Raw genomic sequence first — 26,145 nt, 5'->3', positions numbered from 1 at the left:
TTATAGGTATGCTCTCTCACTACTGTACACCTTATAGGTATGCTGTCACACTACCGTGCACCTTATAGATATGCTCTCTCACAACCATACACCTTATAGGTATGCTGTCACACTACTGTACACCTTATAGGTATGCTGTCACACTACCGTACACCTTATAGGTATGCTCTGTCACTACCGCGCATCCGCAAAGTTGCAGCCTCTCTATTATTGAAAATTTTACCAGTACAGGTTTGGGATGCTGGATTTATTAGTATAAAATCTAAAAATAATCTGTTGGTTAGCAGGAGTTATGATATATAGTATTATATATATTGTATATACAAAATTTAGAAATAATACGCTCTGCCATTGGCATAAGTTTTCATGTTCAATCTTGTTTGTTCTTTTCTCTGCTTATCAACAAATTCTTCTGCATTTGTTTTTAGTTGCCTTCAGAATCTATAAGTTAGTACATAAAGTTATTGATAAAGCAGAAGTGACACTAATTGGTCATATGTCCTCCTTATTCCACTTAAGACAGGAATGACAATATCCAATGATTCGACATCATTGCTCCTGATTTTTTGACAGCTCAGTCATTGGTCGATATAACAAACAATTGGCATTATAGTTAACTATTATATGCCACCTTTTATTCTCCAGGTCAATATAACTCACAGCTACCACAATATTAATTCCTCCTATATGATTGGCCAATAAAACGCTCAATTAATGTTATGTGTATTTATTATGCCATGCCCGTGGCTGACATTCCAAAAAACAATAAGATCAATTTGTCCTTGCTTTCTTCTCTATGTAACTAGTACAGAAGACTGTTTGTTGCTATGTGCACAGGGTAAATCAATGAGAATTTCTTTGTTCCTTTAATATTCTGGCCGTTGGCATAATAGAATGGATGTAGATGTTTGTGTGTGCTAGTTGTGTCTGTTATGGGGCTTATGCACACTCGGCTAAATGGACAGCAGCTGACAGCTCGGTCTAGTCAGTCAGCTTTGAGCTTCTTTTCTATTTACTTATCAAACAAGTGAGTAACGAATTGTATTATATTCGTGTTTGTTAACGACCTTTAAACTTTTCATAAAAATCTTTCTGTATCATAAAAAAGGTTTCTGTAGATTTACTTGTCAGATTATGGAAGGTCTTGGTTTTATACTAAGTCAACGGTTAGTTGACTAGTATAGTAGGTAGTTTTGTTTTGTGCTTCCTGTCTCTCTATAAGTCATCAACCATTCATAAATCATTCAATTATCAGATCAATAAAATACATTTTTCAATTGTCTACTTTTGCAGTTATAAAAACACCTTGAAAACAAATCATAGTAAACATTTTTTAATCTTTTTTTTGTTTTAGCACTATATAAGTAGTCAATAGTGAGAGTTTTATTAAAGGCATACAATACTTGGATACATATATATGATATTCAAGGTATACATATATATTTTTTTTTTTCATGCAAGTAAAATAGTGTCACAGCAAATCTGATACTTGAAAACAGCTGTCAAAGACTTGTTGAAAACAGCCATTTGATACTTATGTCAGTAATAAAGGCACCAATGAAATTGAATTGAGTCAAAGTGCTATGAACAGCATTTTTATAAAACAAGTCAAACAAAGATGAGGGCTGCCTATCATCGTAACTTTATTTCAACCAAATGCTACGTGTTGTTCTAACATGCCACAGAAAATCAATTTATTACATAGTTAATCCATGGAGCAGTAGTGTTTCATTCTGACCTCCTGGTATTTAACGATCAAGCCTTTTAACCAAGTGTTTAGTAACGTCTCTATTGTTAGTGACTACTCTATATTTGCAGAGCGAGTCAGTCTGAAACAAAAGGGTAATATTTCTCTTGCGCACATGTATTACAACATCTCATTTTTATTGTTTATTTTCTATTTTTAAATAGCTACTCACTTGATTTACGATTTGAAACAGAAAGGAAATTTTTGCTTATAGAAGATATCAGACCTGACTCGGGATCAAGATTCCCACCAATAGAATCAGCGGCTCCAAGCCGCGAGGGCTCTGCCAAGAGCACCAAGTCTACGTCTTCTGTATCCGCTCTTCCCAAGATAGCTCCTGTTATGTGAGTGTTCACCGACATACTCAGGCAGTAGTTGATATGAGTGCTTTTTATCAACCTGTTGCGTAGTGTGAAGAGACTAGCATACAGTACCTGTGACTAGATTTAGCACTCCTTGTACCTTGTACTAAGGTTGAGTGTTAAAACCCAGCTGGGGGCCCGTGATTAGGAAGGTGTGCAGTTGACATTTCTGGCTTTTTCCTACAGGTCATATGAGCAATTGACATTTCTGGCTCTTTCCTACAGGTCATATGAGCAATTGACATTTCTGGCTCTTTTCTACAGGTCATATGAGCAATTGACATTTCTGGCTCTTTCCTACAGGTCATATGAGCAATTGACATTTCTGGCTCTTTCCTACAGGTCATATGAGCAATTGACATTTCTGGCTTTTTTCTACAGGTCATATGAGCAATTGACATTTCTGGCTCTTTCCTACAGGTCATATGAGCAATTGACATTTCTGGCTCTTTCCTACAGGTCATATGAGCAATTGACATTTCTGGCTCTTTCCTACAGGTCATATGAGCAATTGACATTTCTGGCTCTTTCCTACAGGTCATATGAGCAATTGACATTTCTGGCTCTTTCCTACAGATCATATTAGCAATTGACATTTCTGGCTCTTTCCTACAGTGTCATATTAGCAATTGAGATATCTGGATATCTCAATTGCTCATATGAACAATTGTTTTGAAAAAGCATTACTTGGCAGTATTCTAAAGTAAAATCAGCAAAAACACTGAGAATCAATAAACATTAGATTTATTATTATTAAACGGTAGATTTATTTCATACTTATTGAGATTCAATTGTGACAAACATTTATTATTTAGTCGTCACCTTCTACAGCAGACATTCCCATAAACCTACTATAACATAAACCTCCTATAATGTAAACCTATTATAACATAAGCCTACTATAACATAAACCTCCTATAATGTAAACCTATTATAACATAAGCCTACTATAATATAAACCTCCTATAATATAAACCTACTATAACATAAGCCTACTATAACATAAACATCCTATAACATAAACCTGCTATAACGTAAACCTCCTATAAAATAAAGCTCCTATAACATTTACCTCCTATAACATAAACCTCCTATAATGTAAACCTATTATAACATAAACCTACTATAACCTAAACCTACTATAATAGCGTAAATTCTACATAACATAAATTCCACATAATGTAACATAACATCCACATTTATTCACATTTTGATTTGAATAATGGGAGCCACGTAGTTAGCTTTGATGGTATAATTTTCTCTCTTGCCGATTTTGGGAAAGAAACTGACGAGAGAAGAGAATCTCTCATGTATAGGGTTATCTCTATTATATATACAATATTAGGCTTGTACAGCGTGCCAGTATGTACACTGTACTCCGTACAGTCCGAACATGCCGTAAAATACATAAGATATAGGCACTCTAACAGCTGTTAGTAAAGTTATGTACACAAACAGGAGGTAACAGCTGATCAAGAAATTTTTAGAATTCTCTTTTGCACTTCGCAGTGTAGCATGATGGGATTATTCAATGTTTTAGGACAAGTGGAGACAAACCTAAAGATGAACATATCGATGAAACAAGTTTGTCATTACCTAGTATTCATAGCATCAGCTCCAATGACTCGGGTAAACATAATAAGTGTAATGTATAGCATGATTTTAGCAGTTTGCAGCACTCAAGTATATATGTTAACTATTGCTTGACTGGAAGCATGAGCGTATAAGAGATAAGTTAGACATTTGTATCAAGGTCAGGATAGATTAATCAACTATCGGTAATACAGGCTTTTAAAACTGTGCGAGTTATCTGCCAAGTTGAAGATTAGAATATTGTTAACAACTTGAGCAAAAATGTTTCTTCAGCCCAAAATACTATCAACCTGGTAAAGTTGTCTTGTAGGTGCTTCCAACAATTCGTGTAAAATAAATTAAATATTCTAGTTTAATATCATTGGTGGGAGTCGTCTTTCTTATAAGTTGTACTTGTAAACTTGAGAGTAGCCATGGCCTAATGATCTAGAGAGCGTAATCGGCAAACAACAAGTTGGGATCAATTCTTAAAAAAGTTTACTGTTGGTGACAGGAATAACATCCAACCTTAAATTGCTTTCCGTGATTGGGCATGTCTCCGGTTGTTGAAATTCTCTTGCTACTGGAGGCATGTCCAGCCAAGATCACAGAGCCATTGTTTGTACAACACTGGCTTTTAAACAAACACACAGCCTCTGCTTGCAGTAAGCTAAGCATACTTGATCTCTGAGAGTTTGCTCAGACTCTACTACTTATAACAGTTGATAATTATGAAAGAGCTCATCTACATGTAAGAATGAATGTATACTTAAGGAGGGAGGGAGCCACATCAGTTTGTATTGCGTTACAGGCATAGCTTTAGAGAAGACAATTCCCAAGTCAACAGCGATGTCTCCGATAACAGAGGAGAGCGCCAGGAATTCAACAAAAGGACCTGATAAAAAGAGTCATGAAATTAGCCCTAGGAGAGCTGGACATAAGGCGGGAGACAACTTCTCCTACTACAGTGAGTTGATCAAAACTGGAGCGCCTTGTCAGTTGGCTGCACGACTACACGCTATCGGATTCAACCTTTTGATTGGTCAATAGTTGAGGAGTGAGAGACCAAAGGCATAATTATTATGGGTGACACGAGAAAATTTAAATATCGCTACTGGAGCTAGAGTTCAAACCTTGTTTAAGGTTATTACGGCGGCAATAGATCAGCTGGATACCGAGACACTTGAACATTTTGCATTATGATTTGACAGCGATGTCAGTTCTCTTAAAAGCAATAAGATACATACATGTAGCATCTAATAATACAATAATAATAATAGTATAACTAGAAATTCCCCTGTCATACAGCCCACAACCAAAGTGATATTGGAAAAAAGAAAGGGTACTGCTGGTTGTTGAAAAAGTAGTTACAAAAGGTCAGAATTCTACAAAAGTAGAATTCTTTAGTTAGATGTTGTAGGCTTTGCCTGTAACATCTAACTAAAGATGTATGTTCATGGTAGTTGTTAAGTTGTTTTTAAATGAAATTCAAAAGGTCAATTATGCAAAACAAAAGGTTGTATAAAAATCAGACCTAATCTACTACTATCTCAAACCTATGTTTTACAGCAATAAAATAATTATTAATTCAAGCTGTAGCCCTAACCTACTGTAAGTAATTTAACTAACAACAGCAATAAAGAAATATGTTTACTATGTCTCTGAAATGCAATATTAAAAGTTAAACAGCAAGCTGCCGTGTAATATACAGTTTGAAAGTTGGTTGTGTTGTGAATGTAGAATGGTTTTGACAGCGATATGTAACAAAAAGCAAGCATTAGCATTCACGCGTCTGGAAGTTTTCTGCAAACTGGAGTGAAATAAAGAAATATTCTTGTCATAAAGGGGCGTTGTAGTTCTGCCCTAGCTTGTAGATAAGATGTAAAGAAATCTGGCTAATGTTCTAGATAATTTAAAAAACCTTCGGTAATTGGACAAAAAACGTCGGCTGATAAACTGTTCGAACATACAGCGATATGTAACAAAAAGCAATCATTAACATTCACGCGTCTGGAAGTGTTCTACAAACTGGAGTGAAATAAAGAAATATTATTGTCACAAAGGGGCATTGTAGTTCGGCCCTAGCTTTTAGATAAATGTAAGGAAATCTGGTTTTTGTTCTAGATAATTTAAAAAACCTTCGGTAATTGGACGAAAAACGTAGGCTAATGAACTGTGTATCACATTTTTTTACCAGTAAATCAGTCTACGCCTCAAACAGTCTACATTAATTACACAAACCTTCGGCAATTAAACAATGCTATAGACGGGTGAAATGTCCTCGTTTTTCTCGTAAAATGCTGGCAACTTAATATGTCTACTCTCTGTCGCACGGCTTTATTGGCGTTTCATATGCCGGTTTTAATTTTAATTACAATAGGCTTTTAAATTTTTATTTAAGGCCGAATTAATCTGTCTATTTATGTATAATCCGATTAGATGGGTTAGTTTTAGGGTCTTGCGGTATCCTTTCAAAGACTTAGAAACATATTTAAAAAGGTTTATATGTATTTTGTATCGTTATTATATTTAAACGACTCTACACCAAAATGGTTAAATTTGTTGATAAGATTTTGGTACAAGGGTTTGCGACGGCCGTTAATGAATAATTTTCGGAAGTTGTGTGCACATGTGCTTTACCATAAATCTCCTAACCAATCGCTTTGGTCGTGGGATAACATAGCATCCTGCTAAGTTATTATACTATTATATTCTGCTTTTAAAATGATTAATATATTATAATTCTGCTTTTAGCCAGTTGAACACTCTTACACCTTTTTTAGTTGCATCATAAAGTTAAGGCTGCAACTAACAATCTCAAGCTACTCGTATCAAAAGTGAAATTTTTTTATGCCAACTAATTTTAGGTCACTAAATGACCTCAGTTTGAAAAATATTTCAAGCCATTTTACAAACCAAACTCGCCTACCAATTTCATGACTTATAGCCACACACAACTAGAAGGCATTCCCATGGCGCTGATGCTATAGTGTCTGTTTACTAAACTGAATGTTTCTAGTAAAAATTCTGTTTGTAACAATTTTTTGTTTCAAACTGTAATCGAGGCTGAAAAATGATGCACACTGAATGAACACACACTATCGTATTAATATATAAAATAGTCTTCTTTAGCAAGGGTTACTTTTTAATCTGCTGATAATGTCTATCCTGTTTAGACAAGCACAACTATAGCAGCAATGATGACATTATGGCGCGGTTTCTCCAAGAAGCCAAACAGGAGCTGGAAGAAGAGCTCAAGAGATCAGAAAAGCGGAGCAAACCAAAGCGAAAGGCCACAACTCCGCCATCTCATAGTCAGCCAATTGCAGCGAGTACAAAGAGCACAGACTATCACGTTGTTCGACTCGCTCCTCATCGACACATTTTGGGTGAGCTAGTCACATAGTTCATATCGACAGTTTATAAAATTTTATTGGCACATAATATATATTCAAAGGGTTACATAGGGCATCTAAACCAATGAAAGGTTTTCTGATTGGTTAGCCATATAAATTCAAATTTTCTGATTAGACAATACCATCGAATGAATAGTTTTCGATTGTCAGAATTAAAACTTTGATGGTCAAGTATGGCACATTGAGGAGATAATCTTTAAAACTCTTCAAATTATTTAAACGGCCACACAGTAACATTAGAGTTAGGATAATTGTGTATTTCCAAGTCATTCTAGATGTATTCTACATTGTCAACTAATTTACAATTGTTCAGGTGGTGGCGCTTCTACTCAGTTCACAATTCCTTTCACCGGTCCTGTTCCGGAACCTTCCAAATTTGAGCCGATCAATTTCAAGCGAGCAAAAGCTCTCACCCGAAGTGGATCTTTACCCAAGTTTGATTTCCCGTCTCTTATGGACACTCCAGAGCTACTTCCTGTTACCCCTCGTCGAGTTCAGTCAACAGATAATCACTTCCAGAATGCGGTAGGATGTTTTGTTTTCGATTCATATGGCCCGTGACTTCCGTGAGGCTTCAATTAAAGAACTTTTTAGAATATCAGTTGCAGATATGTTTTGAGGCCAAAATGTATCAATGCAGTTTTTTCCTTTAATTATTCTGTCAGAGAGCTTGCATTTTGGCAGAGAATTTCTTTAGAATTGACTTTTATAAAATGAAAAGGCACCAACAGAGCTCATCAGCTCAGCATTTGTAGCCCTGTCTAATCCTACTAGTACCTTCACTCGTAGCCCTGTCTAATCCTAATAATATCTTCACTCTTAGCCCTGTCTAATCCTAATAATACCTTCACTCGTAGCCCTGTCTAATCCTAATAATACCTTCACTCGTAGCCCTGTCTAATCCTAATAATACCTTCACTCGAAGTCCTGTCTAATCCTAATAATACCTTCAGTCATAGTCCTGTCTAATCCTAATAATACCTTCACTCGTAGCCCTGTCTAATCATAATAGTACCTTCACTCGTAGTCCTGTCTAATCCTAATAATACCTTCACTCGTAGGCCTGTTTAATCCTAATAGTACCTTCACTCGTAGTCCTGTCTAATCCGAATAATACCTTCACTCGTAGCCCTGTCTAATCCCAATAATACCTTCACTCGTAGCCCTGTCTAATCCTAATAATATCTTTACTCGTAGCCCTGTCTAATTCTAATAATATCTTTACTCGTAGCCCTGTCTAATCCTAATAATACCTTCACTCGTAGCCCTGTCTAATCCTAATAATACCTTCACTCGTAGCCCTTTCTAATCCTAATAATACCTTCACTTGTAGCCCTGTCTAATCCTAATAATACCTTCACTCGTAGCCTTGTCTTAATGATACCTTCATGTTTTTATTAAATTGTTTTCGGTAGTCAGAGAGCTGCTTGTTAAACATTTGTTCAGAAATGTGTAATGAGAGATTGTTGTTGACTAACAAACAAATCCTTGGTATTAGCTCAAGTTAAGATAAATGTTGTTCTTCTTGACAACGTGTATTAACTTTTTAATTGTAAGGCAAAAGCATATTTTGAAATAGAAATTTAACTATAAATAATGAAGTAGTTAAAATTTATGATATACATTATTTGTTTTGTTACACTCCTTTACACTAGTTGAACTACTTTTATGCTGTTCTAGGCAACGGATGAAGCTAGCACTAAAAGGGTTGCTTGGAGAAATGAAGATGATGAGGCGCCTACAACACCAGAAACACCTAGAAACCTCAGTGACTTGGTAAGTATGAATTTTATTTGAATTTTTTATCTTTTTTGCTTGTATTCACTCTGAATATTTTCACCCATCAACTAAAGCCTGATAGAGTTGAGTTGAGTTGATTATAGCCTATGTGACTTAACATTTCTTATACTTTGCATTTATATACATGTACTAGGTGAATGCCCGGCGTTGCACGGGGAATAAAAAGGTCTTTGGACAGAAAATCTATTTTTATTGAACATATACAACATTTACCATTATAAGTTTCAAACTTCATATCATGAGGAAAATGTTTTGTGTAGATCAAATAGATTAGGAAACAAAATAGAACAACTATAAAAGTGTTTTATTGTAAATGTGAAATAAATAGCAAGTAATATCTAACTAAGACTTTTTTGCTACGATTACAATAAAAAATGCTCTGGTAATGATACAATCAATATGAACTGAGAAAACAAAATAAAAATCTTGAATATGTTGAATTAATAATAACAATTTGTGTATAAACATGTGTATAAAAAAGTTTACTGTTCCAGCAGAAGCTATCCATCAAAACTTTTAATACGACAATACTGGTACCTCTCGATTCTGGTACAATTTTAAAAATGAGATAGAGTACAGAGGCTATTCCTACTCGAGATAATACAATTGTCCGCATGAAAAGCCTTGACTGCAATTTAGCTATTGAACTTTACGAAGAAACGGAAATAGAAGTTCACGAAGATGCAAAAAAAGCATCGTGTTTCACAGAGTTAATAGAGTTTCAAATAATACATCATTTAGCATGAGCAATCAAGGAAAGTGTATATACAGTATATAGTAAAAGCTATGAATCGTAAGAGTTTTCATAGACTTGAGGTTAGAAAATTAGATTAGAAACCGGTGGTTGCAATCTTCGTGAGTTCAAATCCAGCAATCAGCAAGCTTTTCATTTAAGGATCTTAATAGGTATAGCCGGACATACCCAACTACACACATACACAAAGATGACAAACTTTGAGGTTTATATATATATCTAGCTAGACTAGCCTATATCTAGACTAGCTGTGCTACCCGGTGTTGCCCAAGTATTAAAAATCAGCTTATAAGCAATGAGAAGTAATGAGAGTTGCTTGCTATTTGCCTGGCACATTGCCAATAGAAAATTTTAGTAAACTAACTAATGGCAATCACTTACTTGCGCAATCACCCTGTTTGTTATGCAAAGCCGTTGGATATGTGCCCCCATACAATAACTTATATCCGTAAGCTAACCACTCATTCTCTGTGGCCTATGTACATGTAATTCTGTATAGTTACATGTAATTATGTATAGTTACATGCAGTTCTGTATAGTTACATGTAGTTCTGTACTGTTACGTTTGGTTCTGTATTGTTACGTTTAATTCTGTATAGTTACATTTAGTTCTGTATAGTTACATTTAGTTCTGTATAGTTTTGTATAGTGATAACATGAAGCCGAATTACTAATAAATCAGTAAGAATATTCCTAAACAGAACTACTATCAGAGGCATAACTACCATGAGAGACGAGGTTGTGTGGCTCTTGCAACAGTGACTCAAGTTGGTCGGCAATTTGAGTTATCGTATTAGCTCCAATTTACACAGATGTTTTGCTCTGTTGTACAACTGTTTGCTATTTTCATGCTTGTTACAGGAAAATAGTGATAACAGCAGCACATTGACATATCGCTCTCCGCAATCATCCTTCACTGCAAACACTCCTAGAAGAAATCTCAATGCAAATGTTCATGATATTCAAAAGAGTATGGATAAATCTCTCAAAAACATTATTTCTGCCTTCAATGAGACCAAGGATAAGAAAGCACAGGCCAGGCAGCAATTGGAGAGGGCAGTTCACAGGCGTGTAAACTACAATGCACCTCCTGCCTTTGACTTTTAACCAGAATCTCATATATGCTAATTTCTTGTACTTCTGTTAGTTGGTTAAGGAATGTCCCTTGTCACTATATATTTTTTCACTTTCTGACATTTTTGTTATTTTATGCAAATGCTATTGCTCAATGACAATATTCTAGACTACTTTGCTATTAAAAACTTTAAGAAACATATTTTATGTATCAACAAAATGTATACTATTTATATGCGTAAGAAAACATGTTTTATTCATGTTTATGTTGAAAATAGTGAAATTCATAAAATTGATGTTTTTGAAGAGCCTCTCCTGCAGTTTTGAAGTGTTAAGACGATAAACAGTTTTTAACAATGCTGTCAACTGGGATAGCTCACATACTCATGTCTATAATGTTCTGGCAGATCTAGTCTTAAATTGAAACTTGCATTCATTTAAGCATTTTAGTTTGTTACTGTTGCAAAAGTAAAATAGCAATTCATACAACAAGTTTAGGAATGTCACCAAGATGCAGAGAGTGGATAGCATCATGTTGAAGGTGGGTGAAGACGCTAATTGGTAAAATGCATCTGTTGAGGCAAAGGTAGTATCATTAAATAATATGACTTTGCTATATAGCTAACATTACAAAATGTGATGTCATTGCAAATGTGATGGCTTCACTATGTTATGTTATAGCTCTGCTATATGGCTAGCAGAGTATTATGACCAAACCTCCTAGGATGAGAGAGAAAATAGAAACTTTTACTATAACAAAAGCGGTATCCGTCAGTCTGAAGCCAGCTTGTGCTAATACATCTAATTAGGGTTACAACCGTTACACAGCATGATCTTTCACGCAATCATGATCTTCAAGCGAACTAGTAGTAACCAATAGTATTTTCACAAGCGCTGTATAAGTATGTACACAATTATTCCATAGAATGGCAATGACGGCGTAGTGGTTAGCTTGCCTGCCTGCAAAACTTGTAGTACCGAGTTCACTTTCAGTGTGAAGTGGGTATCTTGGTCCTAGATTTTAATTGCTATAACTGGACACACGAATAGCTGACAACAAACAAACACTGAAATTGATATTCATAGATGTGGCGTTTCTTTGCTTGTGTGGTCTGGTGAGTTCCTGTATCCGCTTGTCCTTAATAACATCTAAAACTTCATCTCAAAGCATTTAAAACAGCCTTCTAGAGGTAAAAGATGCCATGAGAATTGTGAAGGCGCTAATTTTGCCCAGTACTACATCATGCATTAGTATACTTTCTACTTTAAATACAAGCTGCTGTGGTTTAGGGGTTGAGTGTCGACTTATGATCAGTAGTTCAGTGGTTGGGTGTCGACTTTGATCAGTAGGCAAGTGGTTGGGTGTTGACTTATGATCAGTAGTTCAGTGGTTGAGTGTCGACTTATGATCAATAGGCCAGTGGTTGAGTGTCGACTTATGATCAATAGGGCAGTGGTTGAGTGTCGACTTATGATCAATAGGGCAGTGGTTGAGTGTCAACTTATGATCAGTAGGCCAGCGGTTGAGTGTCGACTTTGATCAGTAGGCAAGTGGTTGAGTGTCGACTTATGATCAGTAGTTCAGTGGTTGATTGTCGAGTTATGATCAGTAGGCCAGTGGTTGAGTGTCGACTTATGATCAATAGGCAAATCGTTGGGTGTCGACTTATGATCAGTAGGCAAGTCGTTGGGTGTCGACTTATGATCAGTAGGCCAGTGGTTGAGTGTCGACTTATGATCAGTAGGCCAGTGGTTGGGTGTCGACTTATGATCAATAGGCCAGTGGTTGGGTGTCGACTTATGATCAGTAGTTCAGTGGTTGAGTGTCGACTTATGATCAGTAGTTCAGTAGTTGGGTGTCGACTTATGATCAGTAGGCAAGTGGTTGGGTGTCGACTTATGATCAGTAGGCCAGTGGTTGAGTGTCGATTTATGATCAGTAGGCCAGTGGTTGGGTGTCGACTTATGATCAGTAGGCAAGTGGTTGGGTGTCGACTTATGATCAGTAGTTCAGTGGTTGAGTGTCGACTTATGATCAGTAGTTCAGTAGTTGGGTGTCGACTTATGATCAGTAGGCAAGTGGTTGGGTGTCGACTTATGATCAGTAGTTCAGTAGTTGGGTGTCAACTTATGATTAGTAGGCCAGTGGTTGAGTGTCGACTTATGATTACTGATTGAGCTAAAAAGAGTTTCCAACCACAATTATGCCTGTACCACAGCGATCTGAAGTCTGTAGAGAACTCTTAAAAAAGCATCGAAAAATGTTTTTTACACTATTACGGTAATAATTACATCTAGTTGAGATGTATCGTAATAATCAGTTGGCTATGTAGTAAAATTGCATAAAATTTATGAAAAGGATTTTCTACAACAAAAGCGAAGGGCAACTCCTTAAAGGATGTTGGTGGCACTGAGAAGGGCCAAGGAGAAAAGGGGACCATAGGCTAAAACTATACTAGCGAATCAGTCTGAGCTTATGTACACAATCAGCACATTCAAATTATGACGTGATTTAGCCTGTCTTGACAAACTGTTGTTTTTGTGGAGTTTTCCCCCGTCGAGCGGAGCGAGCAAAACAACAGCTTGTCATAATACGCACTGCTCCTGATGCATCAGCTGCACTGAAAGGGAGTAGTTCTCTTCCATCTATGCGGCTTGGCTGCGATGTTATGTCGGTCGCTCCATTGGTGGCCATTGGTAATCACAGCGGATTTAGCCAAAGATTTATGTAGAAAAGAATAAGATAAAAACGTTTAACCAGAGACCAGTCTCTGTGGTAAACTTTAGTAGAACTTAATAACTTAGGCAACAACAGCAACTAAACATGTTGCATTGGTGCGCTCAGTCAGTTTTATTTCTATTTTTGAATCAGTCAATGTTATTTGTTCTAAAGTAAATTAAGTTTCATTGCTGGCTCATTCATTGTTTTCAGTTAATTAGATTATAAATAGATAAGTTATATCGATGCCGAAATTCAATTACCATGGCCTCTGCTACAGTAGCTCAACATTAGCCAGATCAGGCCATTACAGTATGACTTTTTGCAACCTCAGTTGCAGTTTAAAGATATGCTAATATTAATGATTTTATCTTATTTTTTTCTATGCAAATTTTTTGGCTAAATCCATTATGATTACCAATAGAACGACCGACGTAACATTGCAGCCAAGCCGCATAGACAGAAGAGAACAACTCCCTTTCAGTGCAGCTGATGCATCAGGTGTTGTGTGTATTGTGACAAGCCGTTGTTTTGCTCGCTCCGCTCGACGAGGGACAACTCTGCAAAAAACAACAGTTTGTCAAGACAGGCTAGACGTGATTCAACGGCTAACTGAGACTAAAGCGCTTGCTGAAATAAATTCAGGTCAGAATGCCCCCACTGAAGGGATTATAAGACACGCGATACGCTGGACTTACAAGCAGAAAAATCTCTGAAAATAGAGAAGGAATATTTGTTGGCTCTTTGTTTTGTTATTAACTTTCTTTCCATCGTAATTAACGTGTTACAAAACTGTAGCCAAATTTTTATATTGTGTATTTACTGATAAATAGCGCTTGTTCTTTTAAAAAATAACTGTCATTTTAACCTGAAAGTTTCAGCTATTTGTAACTACCAATCATATGTTGTGTTTGTTTCTGCTCACTTATATAAACAGTTGTTTTTGGATTTAAGAGTCAGTCGGAATTTGGTTAGCAGAGTGAAGCGTACTATGATACTATAATAAATTTATTGAAGTGTAACTCATCTTCTGTGGTAACTTAGACAGCTTGGATTAAAGGCTTGCACTGGTATATACTTGATCTGCTATCAGCTGTGATATAGAGTCTGATATATCGGCTCTTGTTTGAGTTGCACTGATATATACAGTTTGCTATAGGCTGCCATATATAGGCTGCCTCTAGTATATATGGCAGCTCATCGCAGTTTGCTATAGGCAGACTAATTGCACTGTATATATCAGTGAAACTCCAACAATCGGCCCTTGTTAGAGTTGCACTGATATATACAGTCTGCTATCAGCTGTGATATATAGAGTCTGTACCATTGACTCTCGCTTAATTTGCGCTGGATTATACATAGTTTGTTGTCGGCTGTGATATAGAGTCTATATTGTCAGCTTTTGCTGGCGTTGCGCTAGTATATACACAGTCTACTATCGGCTACGACTATTCGGAATTATCGGCTCTTGTTTGATTTGCGCTCGCTTATACTATCTGTTATCGACTGTGGTATAGAGAGTCTGAATTGACAGCTCTTACGCTAGTAGCATCAAAGTGTGTGGTTAATTATAGGTGTCTCGACAACTATAATCAAACATCAGTTCCAACTTGGCTTAGTACGGGGGTTGCCCTGATTTTACCTCAGCTGTAGCTGTTGAAAAAATGCTGACCGAGATTACACTTGAATATTGTAAGGATGTAACACCTCTTGTGATTGGTCGGTGTTTATGACATGCATGATTGGTGGTTAAAATCAGGGGCCAGCTCATAAAGGATTGAGAAAAAGACAAGCAAGCACTGCTGCAGGCAAGCAAACAAGCTGTCTCAGGGTCCTGACAAGTGTGATACCCGCTCACATATGACAATGGCTACCCAACGCCTTGTGGATTCTAAGGTAAGATCAGATAATTAGATCAGATTCAACATTGCCTTAGCGTAGTATAGAAGCATATTTGTTTTGGGGTATTGCCACTACTTGCTCATTCGATTTGTCAAAATCATTATTTAAGGTGTATTTCGGTTTGCGGTTGTCGATGTAAGATATGGTGGAATCTTACTGTTAAATCAAAATGGCAGATTCTGATAAATTTATGAAACTTTTGAAATTTACAGCTGCAGCATGGAAAGAACTTACGGGCCAGCTTGAGGTCTATAAAACAGTAAAAAAGCTAGATGATCTTACAGTTTATGAGCAAATTGCTTACATGCTCAAGGCAATGGTCGTTGAATCGGTGCCTGTATATAAACAGTTCACATTCCGAGCAGATGGGGCAGAGCCTGGGCAAAAAATTTGACTAATTGCATAACAATGTTTGATAGATATTTTGAGCCAGTTAAAATGTAATTTTCAAAATATCAGTATTTAATACAATGGTTCAGGAGCTCGTCTAGTCTGCATCAATTCATAGTAAACCTTTAGGTGCAAAGCGAAAACTGTGAATATGGTGCTATGAACGACGATTTGATACGGGACTGCATCATGGTAGGAGTGTGTGACAATGAACTGCGTAATTATCTGATAGATGTGCCAAATCTGACCCTACTGCTTTGCATTCAAAAAGCTAAACAGTATGTGGCAAACCAGGAGCAGGCTGCGGCTATGTACCCTTTGACGTTTTTAAGTAGTAAGCCTAGTAATGTAGACCTTTTGTCACGCCAATGACAGTATCATAAGGCAGGTGGTGAGTCTGCACTTACAAAGTCAGTTGTTCTTAAAAACCCTTGTCACAAGTGTAGCAAATGGCGTCATTTTGGGGCCATTTCTTTGCATCAAAGACTAAATGCAATAAGTGCAAGAAATAGAACACTGAGCTAAGTTTTGTCAATCCAAAGCTATGGTATAGGAGGTTCAAGAGGAGTTAGCGATGACAGGTTAGATAGTCTGTACTTAAGATCCACATTTCCAGATATGGTAAATTTTTTAGGGCAAGTTCTTTTCTACGCTGGCAAATGACACAGTCCACTTAAAGTCTTTATTTAAGTAGACAATTTATTTTATTTTATTTAATTTATTAAAGACAATGATTGGCTGTGGAACGAGGAAACAGTGAAAAATTTTGAAGTTATCAAGCACACTATGTCGTCTGCACCTGCCTTGGTACCCCTTGATGTGGAAGCCGAAACGTGACTGTCCACGAATGCGTCAACCTTTTTTCTAGGGGCAGCTCTCTTTCAAAGGTCAAGCGACGGCTTCATGCTGATTGCATATGCATCAAAGTCTCTCTCAGAAACCAAACAGCGATATGCGCAAGTGGAAAAAGAAGCTTTGGTAATATGACATAAGCAATATGGCCTAGCTTTGGCAACATGGCATTATTGCCACCAATGGCTTATGCCATTGGTGGCAATAATGTCACAAAAAGAATTATTCAAGCTTTCATTGCGTGTGCAAAGGTTTTATCTGCGCATGATGAGATTCTCGAATAGCGTAGTCTATGGTCCAGAAGAGAAGCAGTCGCTGACACTCTCAGTTGGGCTCCTTCATTGATAAAAAAAAATGATACTGAGCCTTTGTTGCTTCAGAAGCTAGTTGAAGAACTTCCCATCTCACCTCAGAGAAAATGGGTATTAAAGGAGGCACTGGCGTTTAATCTAGTGGCAAGCCAGCTGATGTACTACATCCAGCGAGGTTGGCTGGTCTACAGTAAGTTACCCCAGTGTCTAAAAAAGTTCCACTCCTACAAAGACCAGCTGACTGTGTTAGAAAGATTGTTGTTTTTACAAGAACCACCTATTTTTACCATAGCAGGAGCGGGCGAAAGTGATGGTAGAGATCCACCAGGATCGTCTGTAGAAGAATTGATGCATTCAACAAACCAGGAGCGCTGTAGGTGGCCTGGGATGACCCCGGATATACAGAAGGTGGTGCACAGATGTGACTCATGTCTACAGTTCAGGTATGTTCTGCTTGAATTTATGTGCCCAACACCATTTTCCAAGAGACCCTGGTGGAAGATTGCCCCAAATATTTGAAGTCTTGATTCAAACTCGACGGTGTATCCCTGGTAGTCTCCGCCTACTACAGTAGATTCATGGTGGTAGAAAATTTCATGAATCCAACAGCGGCGAATTTCTGCTGGTTTGTGAACAAGCTGGTTTGCACCTTTGAAGTACCAAACACTATTGTGTCGGAGATTGGTCTCCAGTTCATTTCGGACACGTTTTGCAAAATTGATGAGGAAATGGGACATACTACATTGTACCAGTGCTCCTAGGAATCTTTTATCCAATGGTTTGGTAGAACGTTGTGTTCAAACATTCATAAAGTTAGCATTCAAAATTATGATCTTGAGGTAACTGTAATGTGCTATAATGACAGTCCCCTAAAAATGGGTATTCTCCAGCGGAGCTGCTATTTGGTAAGGGTCTAAATTCAATAGGTTATGTTGTCAATTTGCCCATTGTTGTTAAGAAGCTCTGAGAATTTGAACTTGACCATGAAGGGCGACAAGCTCACAACTACAACCGAGGTCATAAAACTGGGGAGAGGGAGGCTATACCTGTCAGCACCAGTGTGTCATTGAGTGATCCAAACAAAAGACTAATGACTACCACCCTTGTGGCTGCAGCTGGTCAAGAACTAGCTTTAAGAACAGGTACTAGGCTTGACTTACGCAAAAAATGTAACTTAGTAAAAGCGGCTGGCAGTCAAAACAAGCCTCCAACAGCTGAAACCCAATCATTTTCTTCTCCAACGCCAGCCTGCCCAGCCAGAATGGTGGTGGGCAATGCGGAGGCATTGCCAATGCGCTCTCCTTTTGCTGCAAGCATAAGAAGCTCCTAGTTGGTGGAGAATCGCCCTACTCCAAGGACACAAAAGTTGTCCATACCAAGTCAGAGTGTGGCTCCACTTGTAAAACTTAGTACAAGCTCGGGTGTTAGTTGCAATGAATTCCAACCATATATCTCTCCTGCTGTGCAGCCGATGCGAACAAGGACTGGGAGGGTGGTAAAAGCACGTACCAAATTAAATTTATAGGAAATTATTAGTAATATTGTTTTAATATGTCTAACCTTGTTAACAACCTTTTTATATGTCACACGACATTAGGGTGGTTTGTCTGGGCAACAGCATGATTAAAGGTATGCGCCCGCCTTATTTTGATTACATTATGCCAATTCCCGAAGCCAACTGGCACACCCTCTTTGACTATATATAGACAAAGAGGAATCCATTAGGGTGCACTGTAGTCTATATTCTTGCAGGGTCTGTTTCGTTAACAAAAAAGACCCGGTTACTAAAAAATACACCCGGAGGATTGATCCACACCTCACTGCTTCGAGATGCTAATTAAGCGTATCAGAGACTTCTCCATTGCGGTCGTCGTGTGCCCTCTAACTCCAATAGGCTTCACGACTTACAATAGCAAGACCACTCCTTTACAAACTAACGGGGACCAATATGATGCATGGACCGCCAATGTCACTACTGCCATAGTCGAATTGAACAGGTACGTAATGGATACAAACAAAAATACGGGGGTCATCACGCCATTTACACAACGGAAAGCACTGACCCGCATGAATGGAAAGACCAAATTTTGTCCCCCAGAAGTTGACAGGTGGTCTTCACCCCTTCGAATTCACTCGAGGGCGTCAAGAAAATATACTAGCGAATAATCTCCAGCTTGATTTTGCAAACTTGGTTGTGCAATATCAAAAGACTAAAGAGTACCGTCAGCAAATTATCTTTTGTCCTGCACCTTTGTCCTGTCAGTGCGCATGTGATTTTGCATATTTTAACAAGTTTTATGTGTGAACAGTTTATGTATCAGACTGAAAAACTTTTACAGACACGACTGCCTTTGCTGCACATAAGCATGATCTGTGCCATCTACTAATGCGACGAAATAATGTGTTGAAAGACTTGCAAATTTTGGAGGGGAGGTGTAAGGATGTAACACCCCTCATAAGGGATTGAGGAAAAGACAAGCAAGCACGTACGACGAGGGGAAGACAATGCTGGCTCGGGGTCTCAAAAGGTGTGATGCTCTCTCACGTATAATGACGGCTGCCCAATGCTTTGCGGATTCTAAGGTGAGATCAGATAACACTACAAATATCAAGTATCATTTTTCAAAGAGACCTATACACATAATTTATTGGTAACTCAGCATTGCTTATTACTTAACATTAAAACTTGACTCTCTATTCAGGCTTTCAAAATATCTTCTTCAGCTATTTACCTGCGTGTTTGCCTGCGTCCGTGCAATCCTCAGCACCAAGAAAAAGCTGTGACTTGGGAAACATTGTCTCAGTGTTGATCACATCGTTTCTGGTCGGCAACAAAGTTGGAATTATAGTAAAATACACATAAACTAGGTGTCAAGCAGTACTAAAAGATTGCCATTGGACGGTAGTATGTTCTAAGCTTTTGCTGTACAAATGAAAAATGAGCGCTGATGGTATAACATGTTGGACTGTGATATGCAGTGCTGGTGCTGATGTTTACGAGACGAGCAGAAACGAAAACATTTGATGTATGGATCCAACACTACCGAGTTTGATTGGTGATAATTACTAGAGATCTTAAGTCATCTCTCAGATCAGGGTTCGGATAGTGGTAGTAGCTGAAGTCGCTGGAGGAGACTGGTGGTACTGGTCTTTTTATCAGTTTTTTTAACGTCACAGATTAGACACACAGCTCACCTCTGCACAGCCTCCAGTTTGCCAGAGGTACTTTCTGGCACAGAATCCCAAGATACTGAGGCATATTCTAGCACAGGACGCACAACCTGTTTGTACGCAGTCACTTTAACCTTCTCTGATGCTGTGAGGATGTTGCACCTGATAAAACCTAAGGTGGAGTTCGCCTTGGTGGCGGTGCCATTGATATAAGACTGCCACTGAGTTTTACGGTCAAGTGTCACACCAAGGCATTTGATGCATTCAGCTCCGGATATAGTGGTGTTGTGCAGGTAGACTTAGCTATCAGTAGAAACTCTCTTTCGGGAGAAGGTGATGAGTTGGCATTTCGCAGGATGAAATTCCATATCCCATTGCCTTTCCCACTCTCCCAGTTTGTCTAAGTCGGCCTGTAGAGATAAGACATTGTTGGAGATATTGTATACGATGGTGTCATCAACAAACAGCCTGCATTGCAAGCTCAGGCTGTCTGTCAGATCATTGATGTAATATAAATATATTTCATCAATATGTAATAAGAAAGATATTTTATAAATCTTCGCTTTTAAAATATCTTCACAATTTTATGAAGTGAAGATAATTGCCAAATATTAAAATGCACATGAATGATAGCCCACTTGTAATTATTTTCATTTTTTGTTGTAGGATTGCAATAGATATTTTCTTATTCAAAATACAAAAAGAACAATTTAGCACGCAAAATAAAAACAATACAATACAATAACAACAAATGGTCACTTTATGGCCTCCAAGTGATATTGGCAGACTAGTGTAACTTTATGTACGTACACATTTAAATGATAAATGGAACCAAAGTACAGTATAAAATGTAGAGCAAATTGCAATTTTACTTCTCATATTAACTGATAAAATGTTACAGCACGCTGTGGGCCATAGCTCCTAGTGTTGCATACAAGTATTAGCAAAAGCAGATAGCATAATGGAGAAACGACTAAACACCGGAGACATACGCAATATTACAATGAACATGACACTTAAAACATTAGAGGACCAGCAACACAGACAGTCATCATATACTCATCTACAAGCAGCTTAGCAACTTCCTGTGGAAGTTGCCCATGAGGAAAGAGACATCAATTGACATGCCAAGAAACCATTAAAAGAGAACAGACCTGTACCAGACACAACTAAAACATTTGGAGTTAGTCATCATTTCTGATCATTACACTACCATGACGCACTTAAAACAAGTTCACTCAATTGCTAACCCTCTGCAACATAAAGAACAGAACCTGAGCGCCTAAACACCTTCTCCCAGGCTAACAGAGATATCTATAAAAAAGAACAGCTCTAACAACTCAGTCTCTCTGTCTATCTACCAGATCGATCCATCTATCTGTCCTTCTCAAGGACCTGCTGAGGCTCCATCTGCCTGCAGAGGCGCGTTCCTATGCCTTTGGAGCCTCCCTTTCTCTTCCCTCTGAAGCCTCAATCCTTTCCTAACTATGGAGCCTCTTTCACCATCGTCAGCTGATTCTCTTCTACTTCTCAACTACCGAGCCTCTACATACTGTATATAGACTGTCATTACTCTCATCTGACTATCGAAACTTGCAGCCGTGTGGACCAAGCAAGCAACTATGGATGACCGTTTGAGTAAGGGTGTAACTTTTATTGGCTATTTTAACCTTTTATCATTAATATTACTGTTTAGAATTTTGTTAGTTGTGTATTTTAATCGTTGGACTTATGGAATAAAGAACTAACTTTTTCTGGTAAACATCAGTATTGCTTACAACAGCTTAACACCTTCACTTGTGCCCGAACCAGTAATAATCAAAATAGTTCTCACACGAGAAAGCAAAAATACAAAAGCTGAACATAGTCAAAATATAATGAAATGACAAAGCAAGTTCAATACTGATGTTGTGTGTGAATTCGGATTAGTTATGCTGCTTAGGCATTGTTATGTGTGGTTGTGGAGAAATTATGTTATGCATAACTAATCCGAATCCACACAACATCAGTGTTGAATTTGCTTGTCATATTATTCTATTTTGGCTATGTTTAGTTTGTGCACTTTTACTTAGCTTGTGGGTGCTAATTTAATTATTACTGGTTCAGGTATAGTGAAGGTGTTAAGCTATTGTATGTAATGCTGATATTTACCAGTACAAGTTACTTCTTTATTCTATAAGTCAAACAAATAAAATACACAACTAACAAAATTCTAAAACAATAATATTAATGACAAAACAACTAGAAGAGCTAATACAATTTACATCCTTACTCGATCAGTCGTTTGTGTTTGCTTGGCTCGGTCCATGCGGCTGCGAGTTTCGATAGTCAAACGAGAGTCGTGAGAGGTCATGGGTAGAGAGTGTCGGCAGTTGAGTTAGTGGCGTAGAGGAGGCTCAGCTGGTGGAGGAGAAGGAGGCTCCATTGGTAGAGAAGAGAGAGAGACTCATCAGCAGGCAGATGGGAAAAGTGTCCAAGGAGGCCCTCGGGAAGAGATAAAGAGAGCCAGAGCTCAAGCTGGAGCCGGAGATAGAGATGGGGATGGAGGGATGTGCTGAGTCATTGGAGCTGTTCTCTTTTATAGATGTCTGGCATGTGGGATGGTTAGCCTGTGGGTGTAGGTTGAGTGTTAAGGTTCGATGCTTTCTGTCAGGGGTGTGAAGATATCTTGTTTGCGTAAGTCTTTAGCTGGTGCACGTGATGTTGACAAGTAGGGTGGAGCTCGTGGCTTACTCATGGTATCTAGGTCATGTTTGACAGGAGTGGCAGATCTGTATGTGACTCATTTGACTCGTCTTTAATGTTTCTCTGGTGGCTTTTTGATGATAGTGGTTGGTAAGTTTAACTGCTTCGACTTTCCTTTGGCATGTTCTCCATCTGGTGTTGACGCAGTTTCTATGATTGATTTCTTCCAAATTTGAAGTTTCTAATTTGCTTTTGACATTTTCTAATTATTGAATACTTTAATGTCTTTGGGTTCTTGCTGCTTGTACGAATTATATGCTTATCTTGTGGTCTGGCTACATTCCCTGTTGGTATCACAGTATTTTCATACAACAGCATGACATAGTTTTCTCCAAATTCAACCATAACACTAGGAAATATAAAAAAGATGCTATGGCTGCTCATTACACTTTTTTGCAGCTGTTATTTGTTACAAATGGTTAACTTTGCTGCCGAGTTCATTTCAATGTCTAATTTACGATTAACACATTCATTTAAATTGAACATGGGTATACTGTAATGCAGGGGAAAATTCGAAAATCTACATTAAACGAGTTGTCTACTTTATAATAGGAGAGACGACTCTGCAGATACGTAATCTCTAGGCGCGCGTAAATCTTTGTACGACTGAAAAATAAAACTGAGTTTTGCGCCATAAAAGTTCTCAGCAATAGTAGCTATTCCTTCTCAACGTTTGTACAGTTATTTGCGTTTTGAAAGCCGCGATAACTTGGAGCTTTTCAACGATAGTCTTAGGTTGAACTGACATCTTTTGATTTACTGTTTTTTCACAGCTTGTTACAAGCTTTAAATAATATTGTTACTTTGTACTTTTTAGTCGTTTGGCCTACGTAAGTGTGTAATAAGACATCTTTCAAATATTTTTTTAATCAAATCCACAGGTAGGCTAAAACTACGTGCCTCTCGATAGGATTCGGTGAGAAGAAAGATCTTTTTTTCACCTTGCTCTCAATTTACATTACTCTTATATTTTTGGAAATTTTGTTAAACTTTCCTTTTTGTATCTATATTACTATTGTCGTATCTGTTTGTTTCGCACTAACATAACAAAAAAGCAGAAAACAATACAAGCTAGAGACTATAAAGCACGGGCTAGCCGGGTCACGAACTCAAGGATTTTCGCCACGCTCATACAAAACAAAAACAACAGGGTAGACACACCTTTCGCGGTTTTCCGCACGAATATTCAAAAATACTAACAGATGTCAATTCTATCGGCCAAACACAACCTACTAATGGATGAGCAACCTATTAATGTATCCGAATACCTCATATAAAATAAGCCAACCAGGTTACATAAAGGTTAATACCCACTTTATCTCTGGAAATATGCCTGCCCGCGGTTTTTGGGTCAGATCTAAAAAAGATAACGATTTGTGAGTTTCTAGCTGCAATTCCTAACTCGGTTGCGGAATGTACACAGAAATAAATTTTGGCGCCTACAATATAACTGCACGTTGACAAGGTCGTTTCTACGGAACTGCAAAACTGCTAATGCTAGTTGTACTGCGTAGTTGTAGTAGGCCGTTATTGTAAATGGTTTTTAGTATATTCTTGAATAGAGCTTGTACATTGATAATATTATTACAAACTATTACGTATGTACTACATTGCAAAGCAGTTATTTTATATGACTACAGCAGGTTTTGGCTTGCCCACAAAACAGTTATACTTTTTCTTCTAATTACAATACAGATTAGAACCTGACTTTTCAGCAATTATAAGCCTAGCTACAAAACAGTTATATTTCTATTAAATACATGTTAGAACCTGACTTTTCAGCAAATATTAGCCCAGCTACAAAACAGTTATATTTCTATTAAATACATGTTAAAACCTGACTTTTCAGCAATTATTAGCCCAGCTACAAAACAGTTATATTTCTATTAAATACATATTGGAACCTGACTTTTCAGCAAATTTTAGCCTAACTACAAACCAGTTATATTTCTATTAAATACATGTTAAAACCTGACTTTTCAGCAATATTAGCCCAGCTACAAAACAGTTATATTTCTATTAAATACATATTGGAACCTGACTTTTCAGCAAATATTAGTCCAGCTACAAAACAGTTATATTTCTATTAAATACATGTTAGAACCTGACTTTTCAGCAAATATTAGCCTAGCTACAAAACAGTTATATTTCTATTAAATACATGTTAAAACCTGACTTTTCAGCAATTATTAGCCCAGCTACAAAACAGTTATATTTCTATTAAATACATATTGGAACCTGACTTCTCAGCAAATTTTAGCCTAACTACAAAACAGTTATATTTCTATTAAATACATGTTAAAACCTGACTTTTCAGCAATATTAGCCCAGCTACAAAACAGTTATATTTCTATTAAATACATATTGGAACCTGACTTTTCAGCAAATATTAGTCCAGCTACAAAACAGTTATATTTCTATTAAATACATGTTAGAACCTGACTTTTCAGCAAATATTAGCCTAGCTACAAAACAGTTATATTTCTATTAAATAAATATTGGAACCTGACTTTTCAGCAAATTTTAGCCTAACTACAAAACAGTTATATTTCTATTAAATACATGTTAAAACCTGACTTTTTAGCAATATTAGCCCAGCTACAAAACAGTTATATTTCTATTAAATACATGTTAGAACCTGACTTTTCAGCAAATATTAGCCTAACTACAAAACAGTTATATTTCTATTAAATACATATTGGGACCTGACTTTTCAGCAAATATTAGCCTAGCTACAAAACAGTTATATTTCTATTAAATACATGTTAGAACCTGACTTTTCAGCAATATTAGCCCAGCTACAAAACAGTTATATTTTTATTAAATACATGTTAGAACCTGACTTTTCAGCAAATATTAGCCTAACTACAAAACAGTTATATTTCTATTAAATACATGTTAAAACCTGACTTTTCAGCAAATATTAGCCCAGCTACAAAACAGTTATATTTCTATTAAATACATATTGGGACCTGACTTTTCAGCAAATATTAGCCTAACTACAAAACAGTTATATTTCTATTAAATACATGTTAAAACCTGACTTTTCAGCAAATATTAGCCTAGCTACAAAACAGTTATATTTCTATTAAATACATATTGGGACCTGACTTTTCAGCAAATATTAGCCTAGCTACAAAACAGTTATATTTCTATTAAATACATGTTAGAACCTGACTTTTCAGCAATATTAGCCCAGCTACAAAACAGTTATATTTTTATTAAATACATGTTAGAACCTGACTTTTCAGCAATTATTAGCCCAGCTACAAAACAGTTATATTTCTATTAAATACATATTGGGACCTGACTTTTCAGCAAATATTAGCC

At 37.2% G+C, this 26,145-nt stretch overlaps 1 protein-coding gene across 1 annotated transcript in view; it reads left to right on the top strand.

Annotated features, from left to right (window-relative positions):
• Positions 1 to 10,890, top strand: part of LOC137390578 (microtubule-associated protein futsch-like) — a 78,927-nt gene extending 68,037 nt beyond the window's left edge. The window contains exons 36-42 of the mRNA XM_068076908.1: positions 1,962 to 2,091; positions 3,650 to 3,738; positions 4,493 to 4,648; positions 6,858 to 7,070; positions 7,411 to 7,622; positions 8,778 to 8,873; positions 10,513 to 10,890. Coding sequence (XP_067933009.1) covers positions 1,962 to 2,091; positions 3,650 to 3,738; positions 4,493 to 4,648; positions 6,858 to 7,070; positions 7,411 to 7,622; positions 8,778 to 8,873; positions 10,513 to 10,758 — 1,142 coding nt within the window. The 3' untranslated portion in view covers positions 10,759 to 10,890. The remainder of the gene's footprint in view (positions 1 to 1,961; positions 2,092 to 3,649; positions 3,739 to 4,492; positions 4,649 to 6,857; positions 7,071 to 7,410; positions 7,623 to 8,777; positions 8,874 to 10,512) is intronic.
• The last annotated feature ends 15,255 nt before the right edge of the window (positions 10,891 to 26,145 follow it).

This window comes from Watersipora subatra, chromosome 3, assembly GCF_963576615.1.
Source record: "Watersipora subatra chromosome 3, tzWatSuba1.1, whole genome shotgun sequence".
In the NCBI taxonomy this organism is placed as follows: domain Eukaryota; kingdom Metazoa; phylum Bryozoa; class Gymnolaemata; order Cheilostomatida; family Watersiporidae; genus Watersipora; species Watersipora subatra.
Note: the sequence above shows the minus strand (reverse complement) of the source record. Positions and strands in the feature narration are given on the sequence as shown.